The sequence below is a fragment of the Manduca sexta genome, chromosome 5 (assembly GCF_014839805.1).
Source record: "Manduca sexta isolate Smith_Timp_Sample1 chromosome 5, JHU_Msex_v1.0, whole genome shotgun sequence".
Classification (NCBI taxonomy): domain Eukaryota; kingdom Metazoa; phylum Arthropoda; class Insecta; order Lepidoptera; family Sphingidae; genus Manduca; species Manduca sexta.
Window position 1 is genome coordinate 7584225 of NC_051119.1, and position 17109 is coordinate 7601333.

General features: G+C 39.0%; 2 protein-coding genes across 2 annotated transcripts in view; both read left to right on the top strand.

The window, feature by feature from the left end:
- The first annotated feature begins 7343 nt into the window (after positions 1-7343).
- On the top strand, positions 7344-9214 carry LOC119190750 (eukaryotic translation initiation factor 5B-like). Its single transcript, XM_037443401.1, has 3 exons — positions 7344-7415; positions 8234-8382; positions 9028-9214. Exons 1-3 carry the CDS (start codon positions 7344-7346, stop codon positions 9212-9214), a joined length of 408 nt encoding a protein of 135 aa, XP_037299298.1.
- Positions 9215-9280: 66 nt separating this feature from the next.
- Positions 9281-17109, top strand: part of LOC119190784 — a 79342-nt gene continuing 71513 nt past the window's right edge. Inside the window, exons 1-3 of the mRNA XM_037443600.1 lie at positions 9281-9367; positions 9753-9862; positions 10467-10575. Coding sequence (XP_037299497.1) covers positions 9308-9367; positions 9753-9862; positions 10467-10575 — 279 coding nt within the window. The 5' untranslated portion in view covers positions 9281-9307. The remainder of the gene's footprint in view (positions 9368-9752; positions 9863-10466; positions 10576-17109) is intronic.

Below are 17109 nucleotides of genomic sequence, written 5' to 3' on the forward strand. Positions count from 1 at the left end.
GACCAGTGCCGGATTTGACCGAATGCGCCTAAAGCGCTCACCGAAAAGTCCGGTATGTTTGTATTTAAAGCTGATCGTTGCCAGGCTAATTAACGTGGGGTCATGTTAAAAAAAAGCAACTTATATGGAAGTGAACGAAGAGCAAATGTTCGCATTTGCTTAAATCTTAGCTCTGATCTCAGCTCGCAGACGCAATTAAACAAACATTATATCTGTAGAACGATGCCGAAAATAAAATAATTAATATTAAACTTCTATACTTACTAATATTATACAATATACATATATGCGAAAGTTTGATGTTTGCTTCTCAAGCACTTCGGAACAGCTCTACGGATCTGAATGAAAATTGGTATAAAGATAGATTACAGTCTGTAATAACGTACAGGCTAGGTAATTTTAACCTGGGAAAATATAAAGCAGGATTTTTATCCCGAAAACTTCTTCATACGGGCGAAGCCGCCAGTTAAAAGCTAGTCAAGTAATAAGCAAGCGTAACGATCACATTATAATCTGATTGATCCATCTTTGCTATTGATCCGGAGATTTGATAAAAAACCGTTTAACATTGACTCCGTATGAATGTTTTATTTCAAAGTATACTTCCATTTTGCGAAACAGTAATTAGTATGAAGTAATTGTCTCTTTTTAAGTAAACTGTTTGCCCAGATGTGATATTAGTCACTCTGACTAAATATGAAGTTACTTGCCCGTGACTAATGCCTGATACAAAGCTATGTTTAGAGTTTAACTTGTTAAGTAACGTTGTATAGATAGTTTTAAACAGGAAAACAGGAAATTTATAAACGTCTGTCTGAAATACTACGAACAAAATTGAATCATTTTTAAAAATATTTTTGCTCACTGTTCGAAATGAATCTTGAAGTACTTCGGGAAGATTGTTATGGTTATTAACTCTTAATTTAAAATCTGATGTAGACTTTCTGTTACAGGAATACTTTTTCACAATTAGGATTTATGTAACAGCTATTCCATTGGCAAGTTTTTTTTATTAAGTACCGTCGATTTGTATATTTCTGCCTTCGAGCAGTTATATGAAAGCTTTATTGTATTTTAGTATTAAGGAAGTGTATTGCGTTCCGTGATCAACCTATGTAGGTATATCGGAACAGGCCGGCAGAATTATGTCGACGGTCGAGAGGTAATCATCTCTCGTCAGTCGACATTCTAATGGACCTCACTCCACTTACCAGGTGCAGAACTCTACTGTGCTCACTTTACTGTGCTCGTATAATTTTTTTTGACCTATATTGTTATACTTGACAAGATTTGTGGGAACGCGCAGTCGAGTGCTGGGTAGTATTTTATTAATCAAGGTTCTAGACGGCACAATTACTGTTTAGTGTTTAAGGTAGGCGTTTTCGACCGAACGACACACTCGCCTCGTCACCTCAGTTGCATTCTTAAAGATCTATGAACTCTTGTGGAATTTATATGATACCTATGTTAGTATACCTATGTGTAGTTTATATTTAAGTGTAATAAAAATGAAAGCTTTAAACACAGAGGAGTGCAGCTGTTCCTCTTACTCGAATTTACTATGTCTTCACATTTTTGTACTGGTCTTTAGTAGACGGAAAACGCATGAGCACAGATGTAGAGTGGAGAGCGAGCTGTATGCACACTATCAGTAATTGTGTGAAATTAGGATTAGCTATAAGTAATATAATACGATTTAGTCCCTCCGAAACTTCAGAACGCTCATAGCTATATTAACTCTAGGAAGATATTCTTTACACAGCCCGCGTGGCGCGTAAGCCCCGCGCTCGTCAGCGCCGCCACGCCGCGCCGCCCCCGCGCCCTTCTACAAGGCTGCGCCTCCGCTTCCCGGGCAAGCGCTCTGAACTCAGGGCGCGCTACTGGGCGCTGCTGTTTGGAGACTTACAACGTGCTGTAAGTTATTTTTACTTTGCGAGTAAATGAGAAAGGTGGTGGATGTGATGAGATGGTAAGCGTTCACCGTTCATATTTGAGTGAAATTTTTTTGGGTTGTTGTGCCTTCGTAACTGCATCCTCTTGCAAGTTCATAAAACTACTTATAGTATAGTTATTCTTTTAAATAATTGAGATGTTATTGTATTTACATGCGATAATTACGTTATCTCCTACAGATCGGTGAAATTTACAACACAGTTGAAGCTCACGAGAACTTAAACGAGTGCCAAGAAGTTATATTAGTTTTGGAGAATTACACACGTGATTTTAAAGCCCTAGGCGAATGGTTTAGGTTGAAGTGGGAGTACGATAACACTCCCCCGCCCCAGAGGCCACAGAGTCTAGCATGGGAGATAAGAAAGACTGATTTTGTAAGGCCCGAGTCTCGACGCACGCACTCTGTAAAAAGCTCACCGTCTGTCTCTGAAAGAATAGTCCATGCCTCTCTGGCCACAATACGCCGAGTGGCAAGAATAGCCCGAATTTAACTGGCAAAGCTAGTCCAGGCAGCGGCAAGATAAGTCCGAGGATCACCGGTCATAGCTCTAGTCCTAAAGCGAATATCGAATTCTTTAGTAGCAAAATTTCATCCAAAATTGCCACGAAGCCCGAGCCGAAAATGGTTAAGGAAACTTCTAGGCTTTCTGATATCAAGGAGAAGGAAGTTAAAGAGCTTATTGAGGAAAATAGTATCGAGAATGAAGTAGAAGTATTAACTAATAATACAAAAACTGATGACGAGAAAGATCTGGTGATCCAAAATATTGAAATTGGCAAAGCCAAAGAGCACGCTAATGTTTGTCCTAAGCCAGTGATTATAAAGTCCCAAAAGCGTATAAATCAGGATACGAAGGCCAAGGAAGAACTATCGTCGCAAGCCAAAGCGAGTCATTGCGAAGCTAGATGCTATGGAAAACGAATTTCTTGCCAACCAACTCATTGAAAATGGCATAAAGAACGACAATATGATCAATAATGATAAGGAAATTGATTCAGAGACCAAACGTATGGTGAACGGAACAGATAAAATCAAAGAAGAGAACTTAAACGGAATACACATGTTTGAAGATTCTATTACAACTCCTAAAGATGTAGATAAAACACTGATTCTGACGAGAAAGGAACTAATACGGAGAATTCTCCAGTTAAATCTGAAGATAACTTTGCTGATGTTTCAAATGAAAGTTCGCCGAAATCGGAAAATGAGACTCTGATAATTGAAACTATTACGAATGGTGAAAAGATATCTAACCATATTAAAACCCTTAACAAAGGTAAACTTAAGATCAAGGGTGAGTTAGAAACTATCAAAATATGTGATGAGAATTCTAATGAAAAGGAAATATTACCAATATTTATAGAAAATAACATTCCTAAAGAAAAGAAGAGAAAAAAGACCAAATCAGAAAATGGAAACCAAATTCTCCGATACAAGCAAAGACGTAGAAAATAAGGATGAGGCAAAGAAAGATCTAGAGGCAAAAAAGCCCGAGCCAAAAAGGCCAGCGTATTCTCAAGCGGCTGCTAAACCGAAGCAGCCTACTGCAGCGACGGCTAAAGTAGAAACTAAAACACCGACTCGACTGAGTAATTTGACCAGAAGCAAAACGGCTGTAGATATGCGACCATCAGCAGCTCCTAAAACGCAACGCGTGCCTAAACGTAACCAAACTAACAAGTGCAGCTATCCTTTCAATTTAACCACGGGTAGGACAAGCCTATTCGATACTCCAGCTAGCAAACTAGTACCAAAAAAGCCTATTAACAGACCCCAAATGGCATCCGGTGACGCCAAACTACCACCTAAAGTGGATGTAAAGAAACGACCTCCCAGACCAACTTCTTTAAAGATTAATGACAAAGGTGATAAAAAAGAAAACATTAACCCAGCTTTAGAGAAAATTAAAGACTGTGACGAATATAGCAGCTCCGATACGATAGTCACTCAGATCGACATATCACGGATTGAATCGAGTGAGAGTCTTAAAACTTTAGTACCTGAGGAAGGACAAGACATAATGAGGGTTGGCTAACAGTTAAGTCAAAAGGTTGAATCGCGAATCGAAAAAGCAAGGACGATCTCATTGGGCCAATCGCTTCCACCAGCCCTCGGCCACAACAAGTTTGCCCACATTAAATATGATCGAGTCCCCCAAACAGGAATCGAAGCCGATCATAACACCAAACCCAGACAGGGCCAAGTCCGAACAGCCTCAAAACAAGCCGGAAAAGGTAGTCCAAGTCGTGGCCACTGAGAAAGAGAAAGAAAAAGAGCCGAAGCAGAAAGATCCGGCAATGATTCGTCAGAAATCTGACGTGACCGGTTTAAAAACACGGTCCAAAGATGACCCATTGAAATCAGATAAACTCAGCGAAAACGATGAGAATGATTTGACTAAAAACAGGCTGCATTCCTCTTTAGAAAGTCTGCCCATCGGTTTAGCACGGTCGCAGGAGAGCACTGAAGACACCTTCGATTTCGACAAGTGGAAAGAGGAATTCAAGTTCACTTTCAAATATCTTGATGAAGACGATCCTATGTCGGATGATAACGAGCTTCTAAGAGCTTGCGATCCGTCGGAAATGTCGGAAATTGCGGAAATGACGTCACAGATTGAGGAGAATGAGAGGAAGATTAGTCTTGCGTTGATTTCCAATCTGAAGAGGACCAGAGAAGCTGTGTGAGGAAGAGGATTTGTTGAATAGACAGATCATGGAGCTGCAGCAAGTTTCTGATATAGATCTGGACACGGAAACTGATGATACAGAGGTAAGAATTATTGCTTGAAAAATTTGACTCCCATTCAGTTAGGTCACATTTTTACACAGGCTAGTGTCTTGTCTTATCTTATATTTTTTTGTATTACTAAATTATGCTAGATGATTCTCTATCTCCGGAAGGTGGACGAACCGAACATAACCGTCCAGTAGCTCCTCGCGAAGGCGTAGTGGTACTGCTAAATCAATTTTTCCGCGAAATATAAAAGGTACTGTTGTGGTATGTTTTCTATATTCAGGGTGGTGCCATGAAATACGTTGTAAATTAAAATTATTTTATCCATTCTAATCAATGTAAAATCCGGGTGAGGTTAAAATAATTTCCCCTCATTCTCTTATTAGACAGACGCGGAGATTCTCTGCGAGGACCAGTCGGCGACATCGAGGCAGTCCAATGAGAACCTGACGTCTCTAGCTGCCAGTCTAGAAGATCAGTACGAGACTGCATTAGCTGGAATGTCCTGGGCGGAGCGGGTCGACACCCTAGTCGTCCTGGAGGCGTTAGTGGCTAGGGATCCGGGTGAGAATGGGATATTTTTCTTTACATTACTGAAGAGAGTAGGGTAATGTCGAATTGTGATCTATTATTGATGGAAGGCCACAAATTGAAATGAAATGAAACAAAAGGCCAATATTTTAAATATCATCAAGTAAATCATATCCGATTGTTAACATGTTCGATTGGTACTACTCGTTTGATTATCATTTGTTTGGAAGCATAGGTGACATTGTGACCTGTATTTGATTGTCTGGTCCAGAGGCAAATCAGATTCTCATCATAGATAAGCACAGCGGACCTCGCCCCTGGGTACGACCATGGGTAACATCTTTCTTATTTTCCTAGGTCGGGCCCAACAACTCCACGCGAAGCTGTCCCAGGGTATCAAGCGCGGCAGCTTGCAAGACGCTCTGCGAGACCCAAGCCAAGCAGGCCAGGGCAGAGACAGAGGCTCGAGTATCAGACGGAGAGGGCCAAAAGATCCACCAGCTACTCGCCAGAGTTGAGGAAGTTAAGGTTTGTCGCATTATGTTTCAGGTACACTATTCATATAGATGTAAGTTTGTAACAAGAATGGTGTGTGGACTTAAAGATCATAGAATTCATGGGCCGTAGTTTATGGATGTACCTTATTAATCGTCGAATATATCGTAATGATCAAAATATTTTTAAACTACAAAAATAATATTATTGTAGATTGCACCGTAAAAGTTTTGTAAATTTTATTATTTCATTTTAATCATCATCGATATCAGAGCAATCACACGATATTAATCTTGCTTATTTCGAATATTATTATTTTTAACCCGGTTGCAAAAAACCAACTGATAGAAGAAAAGAGGCTGAGAATGGAGAGGCGCTTGGCAAAAGCAGCTGAAAACCGAGACCAACATTTAAAGGTAAATAAAGTTTTTATTTACAACCAAATGAAGGTTGCAAACCTTATTTCGCGTCATCCTGACAACAACAATGTCATAAATCACATTGATTACTCTGGCTATTATTTCTTATGGTTTCACAATGGAAATAAAAAATCTGACTGGTGGCAACACTTTTGCTTCAATGTTAATGTTGCCAGTACAAAAAATTAGTGCCATATTTTACCACAACATGGCGAGGTTATTTAGTTTTCAAGTCTGACTTTACATAGTTATTATTCTAACCATATTTTGCCAGGACATAGTCCGCAAAGCTCACGACGAAGAGGAGAAGCTGCGTGAGATCGCGTTCATCAAACAGTTGGAAGCCGAGAACAGGAGGCACGAGTTTCTCGACCAGTGCCGCTCGCAGAACACGCGCCTGCGACAGATGAGGCGCGAGAGACTCGACAAACTGGTATGTGCTCCTGACATTAACAACAACATTGTACGGCTATTTAAAAAATAAGTAAAGTAGGCAATTATGGACATTTCGAGTGACGTTTTGCGATACCACTAGAGTGCGAAAACTAGTTGTGTCTCTGTCTACCCCAAGTTTAAAAGACGTATGTGTGTATATTTTATTCAGTTAAATAAAACGATGGGTTGTCTAGCGGGCGTCATGAGGCGTGATGTGTTGCAGGAGCTGAAGGCGGCGCGCGAGGCGGCGGTGGGCGCGCGGCGGCAGGCGCTGGAGGCGGCGCGGCGCCTGCGCGTGGCGAGCCTGCTGCAGCGCCGGCTCGAGCTCGCGACGCGGCGCGACAGATCCGCGAGCGCACGCAGCGCGAGCGACACCACGCCGCCAGGGAGAAGGTACCACTCTGTCACCAGTACGTCAATGTTACACGTGATAAGACAGGCGCTGGAGGCGGCGCCGCGCGCTGCGCGTGGCGAGCCTGCAAAGTTTGAAACTTCGAGAGAAAACTATAATATAAAACTGGGATAAAATCCGAAACATGGTTTTATTTGGTTAAAAAAACCCAATGTCTTACCAGTTCTTCGAACCCAGGATTATCTTGTCCGCAGCATTTATTCATTGCTATGAGACCGAGGCCACAATAAAATTTTGTGTTTTCGATATAAAACTATGGACTTTGTAACAGGCGGAAGGCGTGAAGTCGCGCCTATCAGCGCTGGCGGCGGCGGCAGAGTTGAAGCCGATGCGTTGAGATCACGCATCCGGGATAAGCAGGATGCGAGCCAGCAGAGCGCTGGAGTCGCATCTGCAGGCCATCAGGGAGAAGGCCACGGGACCTCGACAGCCGGTGAGTTGATACCCATTATTATGTAAATACACCATGTAAATGAATATCGTAATCTTAATTGGTGTTTATGTGCACTGCATATGACTGCGTTTTCTGTGATAAATTTTTGGTAAAAATTTATGAATTTTATCTATATTAACGTATGTTTTATCCTTTCATAAATAATAATACTGCCGTCGTAATGAAAATAGCGTATGTACTAACTAATAATTCTATTTAAAAATTGAATCAAGATTGAGTTAAATACAGTCAGTAAAAAAACAAATTTAACAACATGTTTTTCTCGGTATAATATTTATCTAAGAACGTGTTTTATGACAGCAAAATTTATAGATTGTGATATTGCAATTTGGCCTTAACATGAGTGATAAATTATAAGTAAATGTCTCGTATTTCTCATGCGTAATTTGTAGTATCTGTTACAACTGTAGCGGCGTGACCGTCGCGCCTTAGTGCTCAACCATCCGTCGGTCTAGGTAGACTCTAGTGTACACTCGACTTTATATAGCCCTGAAGTTTATAACCTAGATCTTAAAAAAGTTCGACAGTTATTTTTTTATTACACGTACAATTTTTATTTAACCATGAATATTAAAATAAAACTATTTACAGCGAATGTTAGATATTAAAACCAAAAAAAATCGGATTTTATCGTGGTTTTTATATTATAATGTTCACCTTACACATCTTCGAAACGTCGGGAGAAAATAATAATATGGAAACCGCGATTGTATCCAATTTTTTTGTTTTAATATTTTACATTCGCTGTAAATATAAGAAATCATGATCATTAATATTCCGAAATATCTTAATTCAAGACGACATCGGAGAGTCACGACCAAGCGTCCAAAGAACAGAAAGAGATAGAAGAGGCGGCACAAAGGATGGAGCAGGAGAGGAAAGAGCGGGAGAAGCAGAAAGCGATAAAGAAGAAAGCGAGGAAAGTTAGGCAGAAGTTGCTTGCTTCGTAAGTATTATTGAAACAAGAAACCGGAGACTATGTAGCTTAAGGTAGTATGTTTCATATTGCTAATACTTATTGACAAGGAATTTAAATTCACGTTACCCAGTTATGTGGACGTCTTTTAAGAATTGCTAATACTTTCGGTAAGGTTGTCTAAGTTCTATCTCTAAGAAAGCACGTAGTATGTTTATATTGCTAGTTATTCCGTTGGAATTGTCTGTGATGTGAGGAGTTGAAAACATCTTCGCTGTTTTATGCCTAAGAAAACAAAAAATGTAATAGTAAAATCAATATTACACTTCGAATTTATTTTGTATAGCGATACTATTGTGGTCGACATGGGGCATTTTGTTTGTAAAATAAAACGGCTATAATCCAACTAATATGTATCTAGTTTTAACTCGCTGCTATGCTTGCGTGATAGTTTTTGTAGCATAAAAGTTCCGCTTAATATTTTCTCGGGATAAAATCAGCCTACAGCACTCAGAAGTAATGTAGCTTCCTATTAAAGAAAGAATTCAAAATCGATTCCGTAGCTATACGATTAGCCATAACAAACCTTACAAATAAGCTCACAATTCTTCTTCTTATTATACTAGTATATAATATTAAAAGTATCCTAATTCAAGGCCAATTTTCTTTTTATAGAAGCATCGACGTCTTCCCAGTAGAAGACTCACCAGACATCCATCCACCCACCAAATTAATAAAAGTGCTTAACCAAATATCGAATGCTATTGCGCCACTCCTCGAAAACGAACCGGAAAAACGAGGTATCAACGGCTTCGAAGAAGACCTCAAGAAAGATGAAGGGAGAAAGAAAGAAGAAGAATAACAAGAAGTTATGTAAAGCTGAGTCGGTGTGCAGTTCGCTCAGTGACATGAGCAAGGGAAGTGGAAAGAGAAGAAACCAAGAGCGGTGGCGGATATGCCACTTCTGGAGAAGAACTTGAATGAACTGCATCGGATGATGGATAGGTTTGATAAGGTTGGTGTTTGTACCTTGACCGGGGAAATACAAATCTTCGCCATGTTGTGCTGAAGTGTAGAACTAATTTCTTATATTGAACGTTAATTGAAATGATAAAACAAAAGTGGCGCTCTCAAAGCAGATTTTTTTTTTGGTCACCTTGTAGTTAGAATATATCGATTAGATATTGCAATATATAGATTGATATTACACGCAATTGTCGAGTAGCAAACAATATCGGTACTAAAAAAAAAACTTGATTTTGTATTAAAATGAAAAGCATCGATAAGTTTTTCTTGTACAATGTAAAAAATATTATTTTCTGGAGTGAGCCACATGATTTCCGATGGATATTGATCATCAAGATTTTGAGAAAAAATATGTAAGATGTGTATTGTTTTAGACGTCGCAGGATAAGACCGCGTTCCAGAAGGCTCAGGGTCTCCAAGTTTTGGGGCAATTGTTAGCCGTCGCCTCCGAGAAGGAAGATTTAGCCGTCCAGTTCAGCACCAAGTACGTACTACATACATGTATAGTTCTACTACTACTCTTCTTTCCTTACCTTGGGGTGGTCCGATATCCCGGGGATGTCCTATATGCGCCTAAGAAGGCCACTGCGAGTTTTGGCGGGTGAAGGGTAAACATAGACTAAGAGACTCGGCCCAATGCTCGCTTGGATGATGCTATACTCTAGTGAGCCGTAAGATGAAACCAATATAAACGTTCTCCTCTACATCCTCCAAAAACTTCACACACTTCAGACAGTTCCCAATGCTCTTGCTAGAAAAAATATATATATTGCGCAAAAAGTTCTAGATGCGTTTGCACTTTGCACTAGCGGCAACATCCTACTCGCAACCATCCATCATTCTACTTGCAAGCTCAAAATTTCCAGAAGTCACCTTGCAATGACGATTACACGCTAAAATCGGTTGCGGAAAATCACATCGAAAAAATAATTAGGCAGAACAACGTGACTGTGCCGACCGTCTGGGGGTGTTATTATCTCTTGCCGATCGATATTTTCTTTCCGCTTCATTTCACAACATCACCGTAAAACCACTTTCCCGTGCTAAGATTAAGAAAAGCTACTGCAAGTATTGTTACTCGTGCGCAGGTCGTTGTGGTCGGCGGTGCAGATGGTGTCGCGGCTGGCGCCGAGCGCGCCGCGGCTGCTGGCCACGAGTGCGCCGGCGCACCTCGCGCGGATACTCTCCAACCAGCTCGTGAGTAGCGCTCATCTTTTTATTTTTTACTAGCAACCCGTCCAGGCTTCACGTCATTAGAACATTAGGGCGTCAAACTATCTCTATCAAAAATTTGCTTGCGGTTTCAACTGGGAAATTAAAAAATCCGGGATAAAGGTCCTGCTTAGCATTTTTCTGGGATTATAAATAGCCTATAGGCCTGACCACCGAGCCCAGGGCCTCAAACTGTCTCCATACCAAACTTTATCAAAATCGGTTCAGCTGTTCGGCCGTGGCCGACCCGCACGCGTTAAAAAAAAATCCGAGATAAAGTACCATCCTAGTCTAGTCCAATATTTTTCGGGATTATAAGTAGCCTATGTCCTTCCTGACTCAAATTATTTCCATACAATTTTTTCAAAATCCATTTTTATAATATTTTAGGATAATTTGTATACCTAAAACATTTTGTATGTGAAGTGAAAGTTGATATTTTACATCATAGTGTGCCATGTAGCCTAAATCCTTCTTCGATGCTGATAAGGCTATCTAATACAAAAATATTTTTTCAATTCGATCAAATATTCTTTCGTTTCATTCCTGAAATTAGCGCGTTCAAACAGACTCAGATTTTCATATTAGTATAGACTATAGATACAAGTTACAACGCCATCTAGTTATATGATTATAAACTACCTTAATAAATGCGAGACGTAAACAATATTTTGTCTCCAAACCCCGCCATCTCACGACACTGTGACGTACTAAATGAGTGCAAACGTAACATAGATGGAGCTAATAGTATGTTTTTAACGATAGATATTTTTATTGTATACACTTTTAACAAGTATATTCTACCGATAGACACGAACTTCCATATAAACTATTTGTTCAAAATCTGGAGTTAGAACTTAAGTTCGCTGCAGCGCTAAAACATCAATCATCGTCTAACCAAACTTTTTAAAAACATTTAGTGCTAAAGCGCTTTAAAGAAAAAATCAGTAAAATGGCAACCAATACCGGATTGCAATACACTTCAGTTGAACACAGTGAGAACACAGTGTTCGGAATGTGATCCCCCTCAGATCCTCAGTCCATCACTGGACAAATTACTTGCCCTTTTTTGTCAACAACCAAAACTTAACCCTAACGCAATCTCGGACTTTACATCGTAAAATAAATCATGTGAGGGAAAAAGTACCCAAACTGATTGAAAGGATCACATCAAAACTAAGCGAGCGAAAAAACTGACGTTTCCAATGCGATTGGCAAAGTTTCGAACGGAGAGGGTTGAACTGCGCAATCGTAAAAAACAATAACCTCTTTACTGAGGGTATGAAATTATCTAAAGGGCACGTCATTTTATTTTGTCTAAGTTTTGGTAATGTTATATCTTTAAGATTAAATTCTTTTTCGGATTTTATCGCGGTTTTAATATTTTATTTTTCTACCGACGTTTCGAAGACTGCTGCCTTCATGGTCACGGGGGGACTGAGGTGTTGTTCATCCGCAAAGTCAAAGTTACAATATCTACCTACATTTTACAAATATACAACTTTTTAAATTTTTAGCTGTTGGTGGTCCGATCTTTGAAAATCCGTGAAAATTTAAAAAGTTTTATATTTCTAAAATGTAGGTAGATATTGTAACTGTCATTGCGGATGACCAACACCTCAGTCCCCGTGACCATGAAGACTGAGTCTTCGAAACGTCGGGAGAAAAGTACAATATTAAAACTGCGATAATATCTGAAAAATATTTAAATTTTAATGTTTAACATTCGCGTAAACATAAGATATAATAATATTATATCTTGAGTCATTTTTTATAGGAATTTAATTATATGAGATCAAGACCAAGTTTTGAGTCATGCAGACACAAAGAAGCTCGCATCGCATAAAAGTCTAGTTAGGTCTCTGTCCACTAGTAAAATAGCATAGCATATCCTCCAGAAGTTGGTTAGCTTCCGTTCGCTATAAATGTTCTAAGTAGTATGACGTCAGTACTATAGTGTATACACGTGTATAAATATGAAGGTGTGCTCTCACTCGCCGCACCCCTGACAAATGACTGCGGGCCGACGTAGGGTTGTCACGTGGGAGTTATTGTGTGTTGTCTAGTAATCCATTGCTTTAGTAGTAGTCTGTTTTGTGAAATGTGATGCTCAATGATTTCCAGGTCTGTTATTTTTTTTGGGTATAACTTTGTTTTAAAAATATCTGATATGGTGTAGTTGGCAATTTGTGTCGATACACTCGCCCTCTATAGGTGTCTTTAGATGGTATCGCAAAGTAGTGACACTATTTTTTAAAATTTATGATTGGCCTAGGCATTATGGGTAAGACATGTGACTAATTGTAAATCGGTCATATTATAATTAGGTGTGAGTCAGAATTAATTAACAATCTAAAATGTCTCATTACAGGTAAAAAAATCACTTAATTCTCGGGTATGTCTAAACGAAGATGATTATTTTCTTTTGCGTTTCGTTAGTAGATCATTTTTCAAATAGGGAATACTGAAATGATCAAAATAGTGAATTATTTAACATTTTCATAGTCATTCGTTTGTGACAACCCTGTGCTTTACGGCGGTCGGTAGCTGTGTGAGTGGGTGGGCGCCCTAAAAGCAACGCTAATGCACGTCCGACGCTCGTTCACACCGTGCACTACACTTGCCTAGTACTAGGATAGTCGGCAAGTAGAGTAGGTATTGAGTATTGACTATTCATTTACAGTTAATTTCCTCAAAATTTACTGAACGGATTTTTGTGAAATTTGGTATGGAGATAGTTTAAGACCCTGCAAAGATTATAGGCTACTTTCCATCACGAGAAAATATATAGCAGGATTTTTATTTCGGAAAGTCCTTTAGGCGGCCCAAACCGTGAGCAAAATATAGTATTAGAAATAAACCGACTTATTGTAAAAAGGTAGTGTAATAGGTTCTTTTTAAATATTACATCATTTTAGGGATTAATATGATTGAGTCACGATTTAAAATTCCTTTTTTTTTGTTTTCCTTATTTTTTAGATGCTTTTTATTTCTTTTGTAAGTACTGTTATTGAAATGAGGAATATTAGACACTTTATCTAATCTATACTATTATATAAAGCTGAAGAGTTTGTTTGTTTGTTTGTTTGTTTGTTTGTTTGAACGCGCTAATCTCAGGAACTACCGGTCCAAACTGAAAAATTCTTTTTGCGTTGGATAGCTCTTTGTTCGTGGAGTGCTATAGGCTATATATCATCACGCTATACCCAATAGGAGCGGAGCAGTAATGGCTAATCTCAGGAACTACCGGTCCAAACTGAAAAAACGTGTTAAACTCAAAAACTACCCAACATATTAAGATGACTGCCTGACTGATGATGACTGCCTCGGTGGCGTAGTTGTATTGCACGTCCGGTACAATAGCGCTCTGAGGTCCTGGGTTCGAATCCCGGGAATTTGTGCCCGATATGGCGATAGGCTCGCCCCCTATCACATCATGGGACGAAACATACTTGGCGAAAAGTGGGTGCCCTAGTTGCGCCTCTGCATACCCCTTCGGGGATAAAATGCGTGATGTTATGTATGTATGTATATTAAGATGAAATTTGGTATGGAGACAGTTTGAGACCCTAGGAAGAACATAGGCTCCCGGGAAACTACTACTTTTATAACGGAAAACTTTAGCCTGAAAAACTTTATAACGCGGGCGGAGCCGCGGGCAAAAGCTAGTTTATTCATATGTCTATTTCTCTGTCTCGTCGGCTTAGTCATTAGAATTTCGTAATAATACGCACCTGCGCCTTATGTTTTAATTTCGTTAACTCACAAACTCCATTCAAAATTACACTAAATTAAAAATATTCGTTTAAATCAGACGAATACAAATATCTCCCAACTCCCACAGTAGATTCTCACAGTTTCGCGTTCCGAAAATTCGATGCAATAATTTTACAATGCGCATTTTGTGTGTTAATAAAAACACTCGGTATTACCGCCGTGTCCCGCTACCGTGTCGTTAAGGTAACGTTTTTTTTTATCGCTTTCGATATGCGAACTTATTGCGGTATCGCTAATTAGCCGACGATCGTTGTATGCGGTCAGATTTTACTGTCATTGTACTTTTACTAGATGTTTGTGTTAAAGATATTTAATAAATATAGACAAGTGGTAGATTGAAATAAAAATGTCATCAACGGACAATACTAAATGGCCTAGTTCAACCAGTATGAACATAAAAAGATCTGAGGTAATAAGCATAAAAAAAATACAGTGGAATTGAGAACCTCATACCTACCCGCTTAAACTAAGCGGGCGCCTAAAAGTTCGCACTGTCCTGAAGGGCCCCACCAAATTTAGATGTAGGGCCCTATACGGCAAACTACGCTACTGATCGAACCATTCCAATTGGGACAATATCAACTATTCAAATTGCGCGTGTAATGTCTTATCTATAACTTATTTATATTTAAAATCATTGGTGGTTATGGAAAAATGAATGAATATCACATAATATTGTCTGCCCCCGCACACTTGGTGCGGTACAATCGTTTGCTAAACCTGATTTTTTTAAATTAACCTCGTAATAAATGCAGTGTAGTCCAGATAAAAATACCAAAGAGAAATTATCGGTGTGTCGGTCGTAAGAATTTTGTCAGCTTGTTTTATGACCACTATCTTAATTCGGAATCAGTCAATATGGTGTATATGCGCTGGTCCCTATTTAGTACAGGATACAAGATGAACTGATTACTGACTAGGTTCACTGGTAGAGATTTCTTTTGTCCATTCCATTTTTGACGCAGCGTAAGCGGGCCTCCCACGAGATGGACCAACGATCTGGTGCGGGTCGCCGGAGTCCGATGGATGAGGGCGGCCCAGAACCGGTCCCTGTGGCGCTCAATAGGGGAGGCCTATGTCCAGCAGTGGACGATTCCCGGCTGAAATGATGATGATAATGATTCCATTTTTATATTTATACATCCTCCTCGCATCGTATTCCTCATTGCTGCAGGTCGTCATCCCCTGAAAATGGAGTAATCTTTGTTTTTATTTAGTTGCGCCACCTATTCCTATCTTTAGCATTGTGAAGCGCAACGTGTAGTTTGGTGCCATACGAATTATACATACATATAAAACTTAAATACTGTGTCGGTAGCGTAGTTGCGTATTGCATCGTTCTAAGACCCTGGGTCGGACAAAGTGATACTGGATTCTTCTGCTCAGTATCAGTCCGGAGTCTGGACCCTGCGCCTGATATGGCGCTCGCCACCTATCATTCAACGGAACAAATGGCGATTAGATGTCCTGTTTGCCCCTTGCTTACCCTTTTGGGGTTTAAAGCGTGTGATTTTGATTTAAAAGTAGGGTTCATGCTTGATCCTTTTCTACCCTTTTGACTGATTTCAAAAAGAAGGAGGTTATCAATTCGACGTTTTTTATGATTGTTACCTCAGAACTCCGTAATTTCTGAACCGATGTAGAAAATTCTTTTTTTATTCAAAAGAATACACTTACCTTCCCATTGGTTTCATAGAATTTTGGGGATTACAATGTGTGTGTGTTTTTTTTAAACTTAATAAATATATTCAGTATCCTCCCACAAAGTACTTTTTGTGATATAATACATAATATTTATATTATAAATACAAAAATCAACTCGTCATTTCGCAGCTCGCTACCCTCTCACCACGGATATTTTTAATTAATATGAATTTGATGCATATAAAACTGTAATATTGTTGGAAGGTTATATTATAATGATTCATTAAAGTGCTTTAATTCTTTATGTTCGCGTAATGGATGCGTTTCTTAATGGAAATTAATGAGATGTGATTCAAATTAAATCATATAACTTGTTTGCCGAATTGATGTTAAAAAAAATGTGCAAGTATATGTTCATTTGTGATGAATTTCAGGTAACAGAAAAGTTGTGAGGTTGCTTACCATATTTCAAACCCAAGTAATTCTGAGATCGTGTAGAATAGCCAACACAGCAAATATTTTTGTTGTAATATTTATGTTTACAAGTGGTATTCATCAGCGGCTATCATATGACCCACTTGTACGTTTTCCTATTATTATTTTATTGCAAAATAACTACAGATAAAAGCATCGGTTCTTTGGTGTCCGATGGGTATTGTGTTATGCAATGATTTTGGTTAGGTTTTACGTCGTGTGAAATATTCTATTGGTTAGTATAAGGTTTTATAAACACAAGTCTTTAAGAAAGCAAATATGGAACGAGATTTATGCTGTTTGTTTCTCATAAGTGGCATAAATTATTATTATGGTTTAAAGAAATCGTTTAGTCACGGTTTAGATATAAATCTACAATTTTATTTTAAAATAATACACCGCCACAGTAAACCCTTTATATTATTCGGGACCATTTGTGTCACATTAACTTAATTGAAATATCCTCCGCGCTAAAAGTCCGCGTCATCGCCGCACAAAGCGCCAGATAAAGTCGAGAACTTATCAAAAACCAAGCCCAAAAAAATTGCAAAACTCGGCCTGAGATGTTATCTCTGCGGTCCCTCATAAACTACTAGATTTACTGGCCCTAAGGAAGAAAAAAAA

Excerpts from the sequence above, each read along its gene's own strand:
- LOC119190750 (XM_037443401.1), top strand. The coding sequence starts at position 7,344 with ATGCGAGCCAGCAGAGCGCTGGAGTCGCATCTGCAGGCCATCAGGGAG. Across the intron at positions 7,416-8,233 it reads CCACGGGACCTCGACAGCCG|ACGACATCGGAGAGTCACGA; the intron begins GTGAGTTGATAC and ends TCTTAATTCAAG. Across the intron at positions 8,383-9,027 it reads AGGCAGAAGTTGCTTGCTTC|AAGCATCGACGTCTTCCCAG; the intron begins GTAAGTATTATT and ends TTCTTTTTATAG.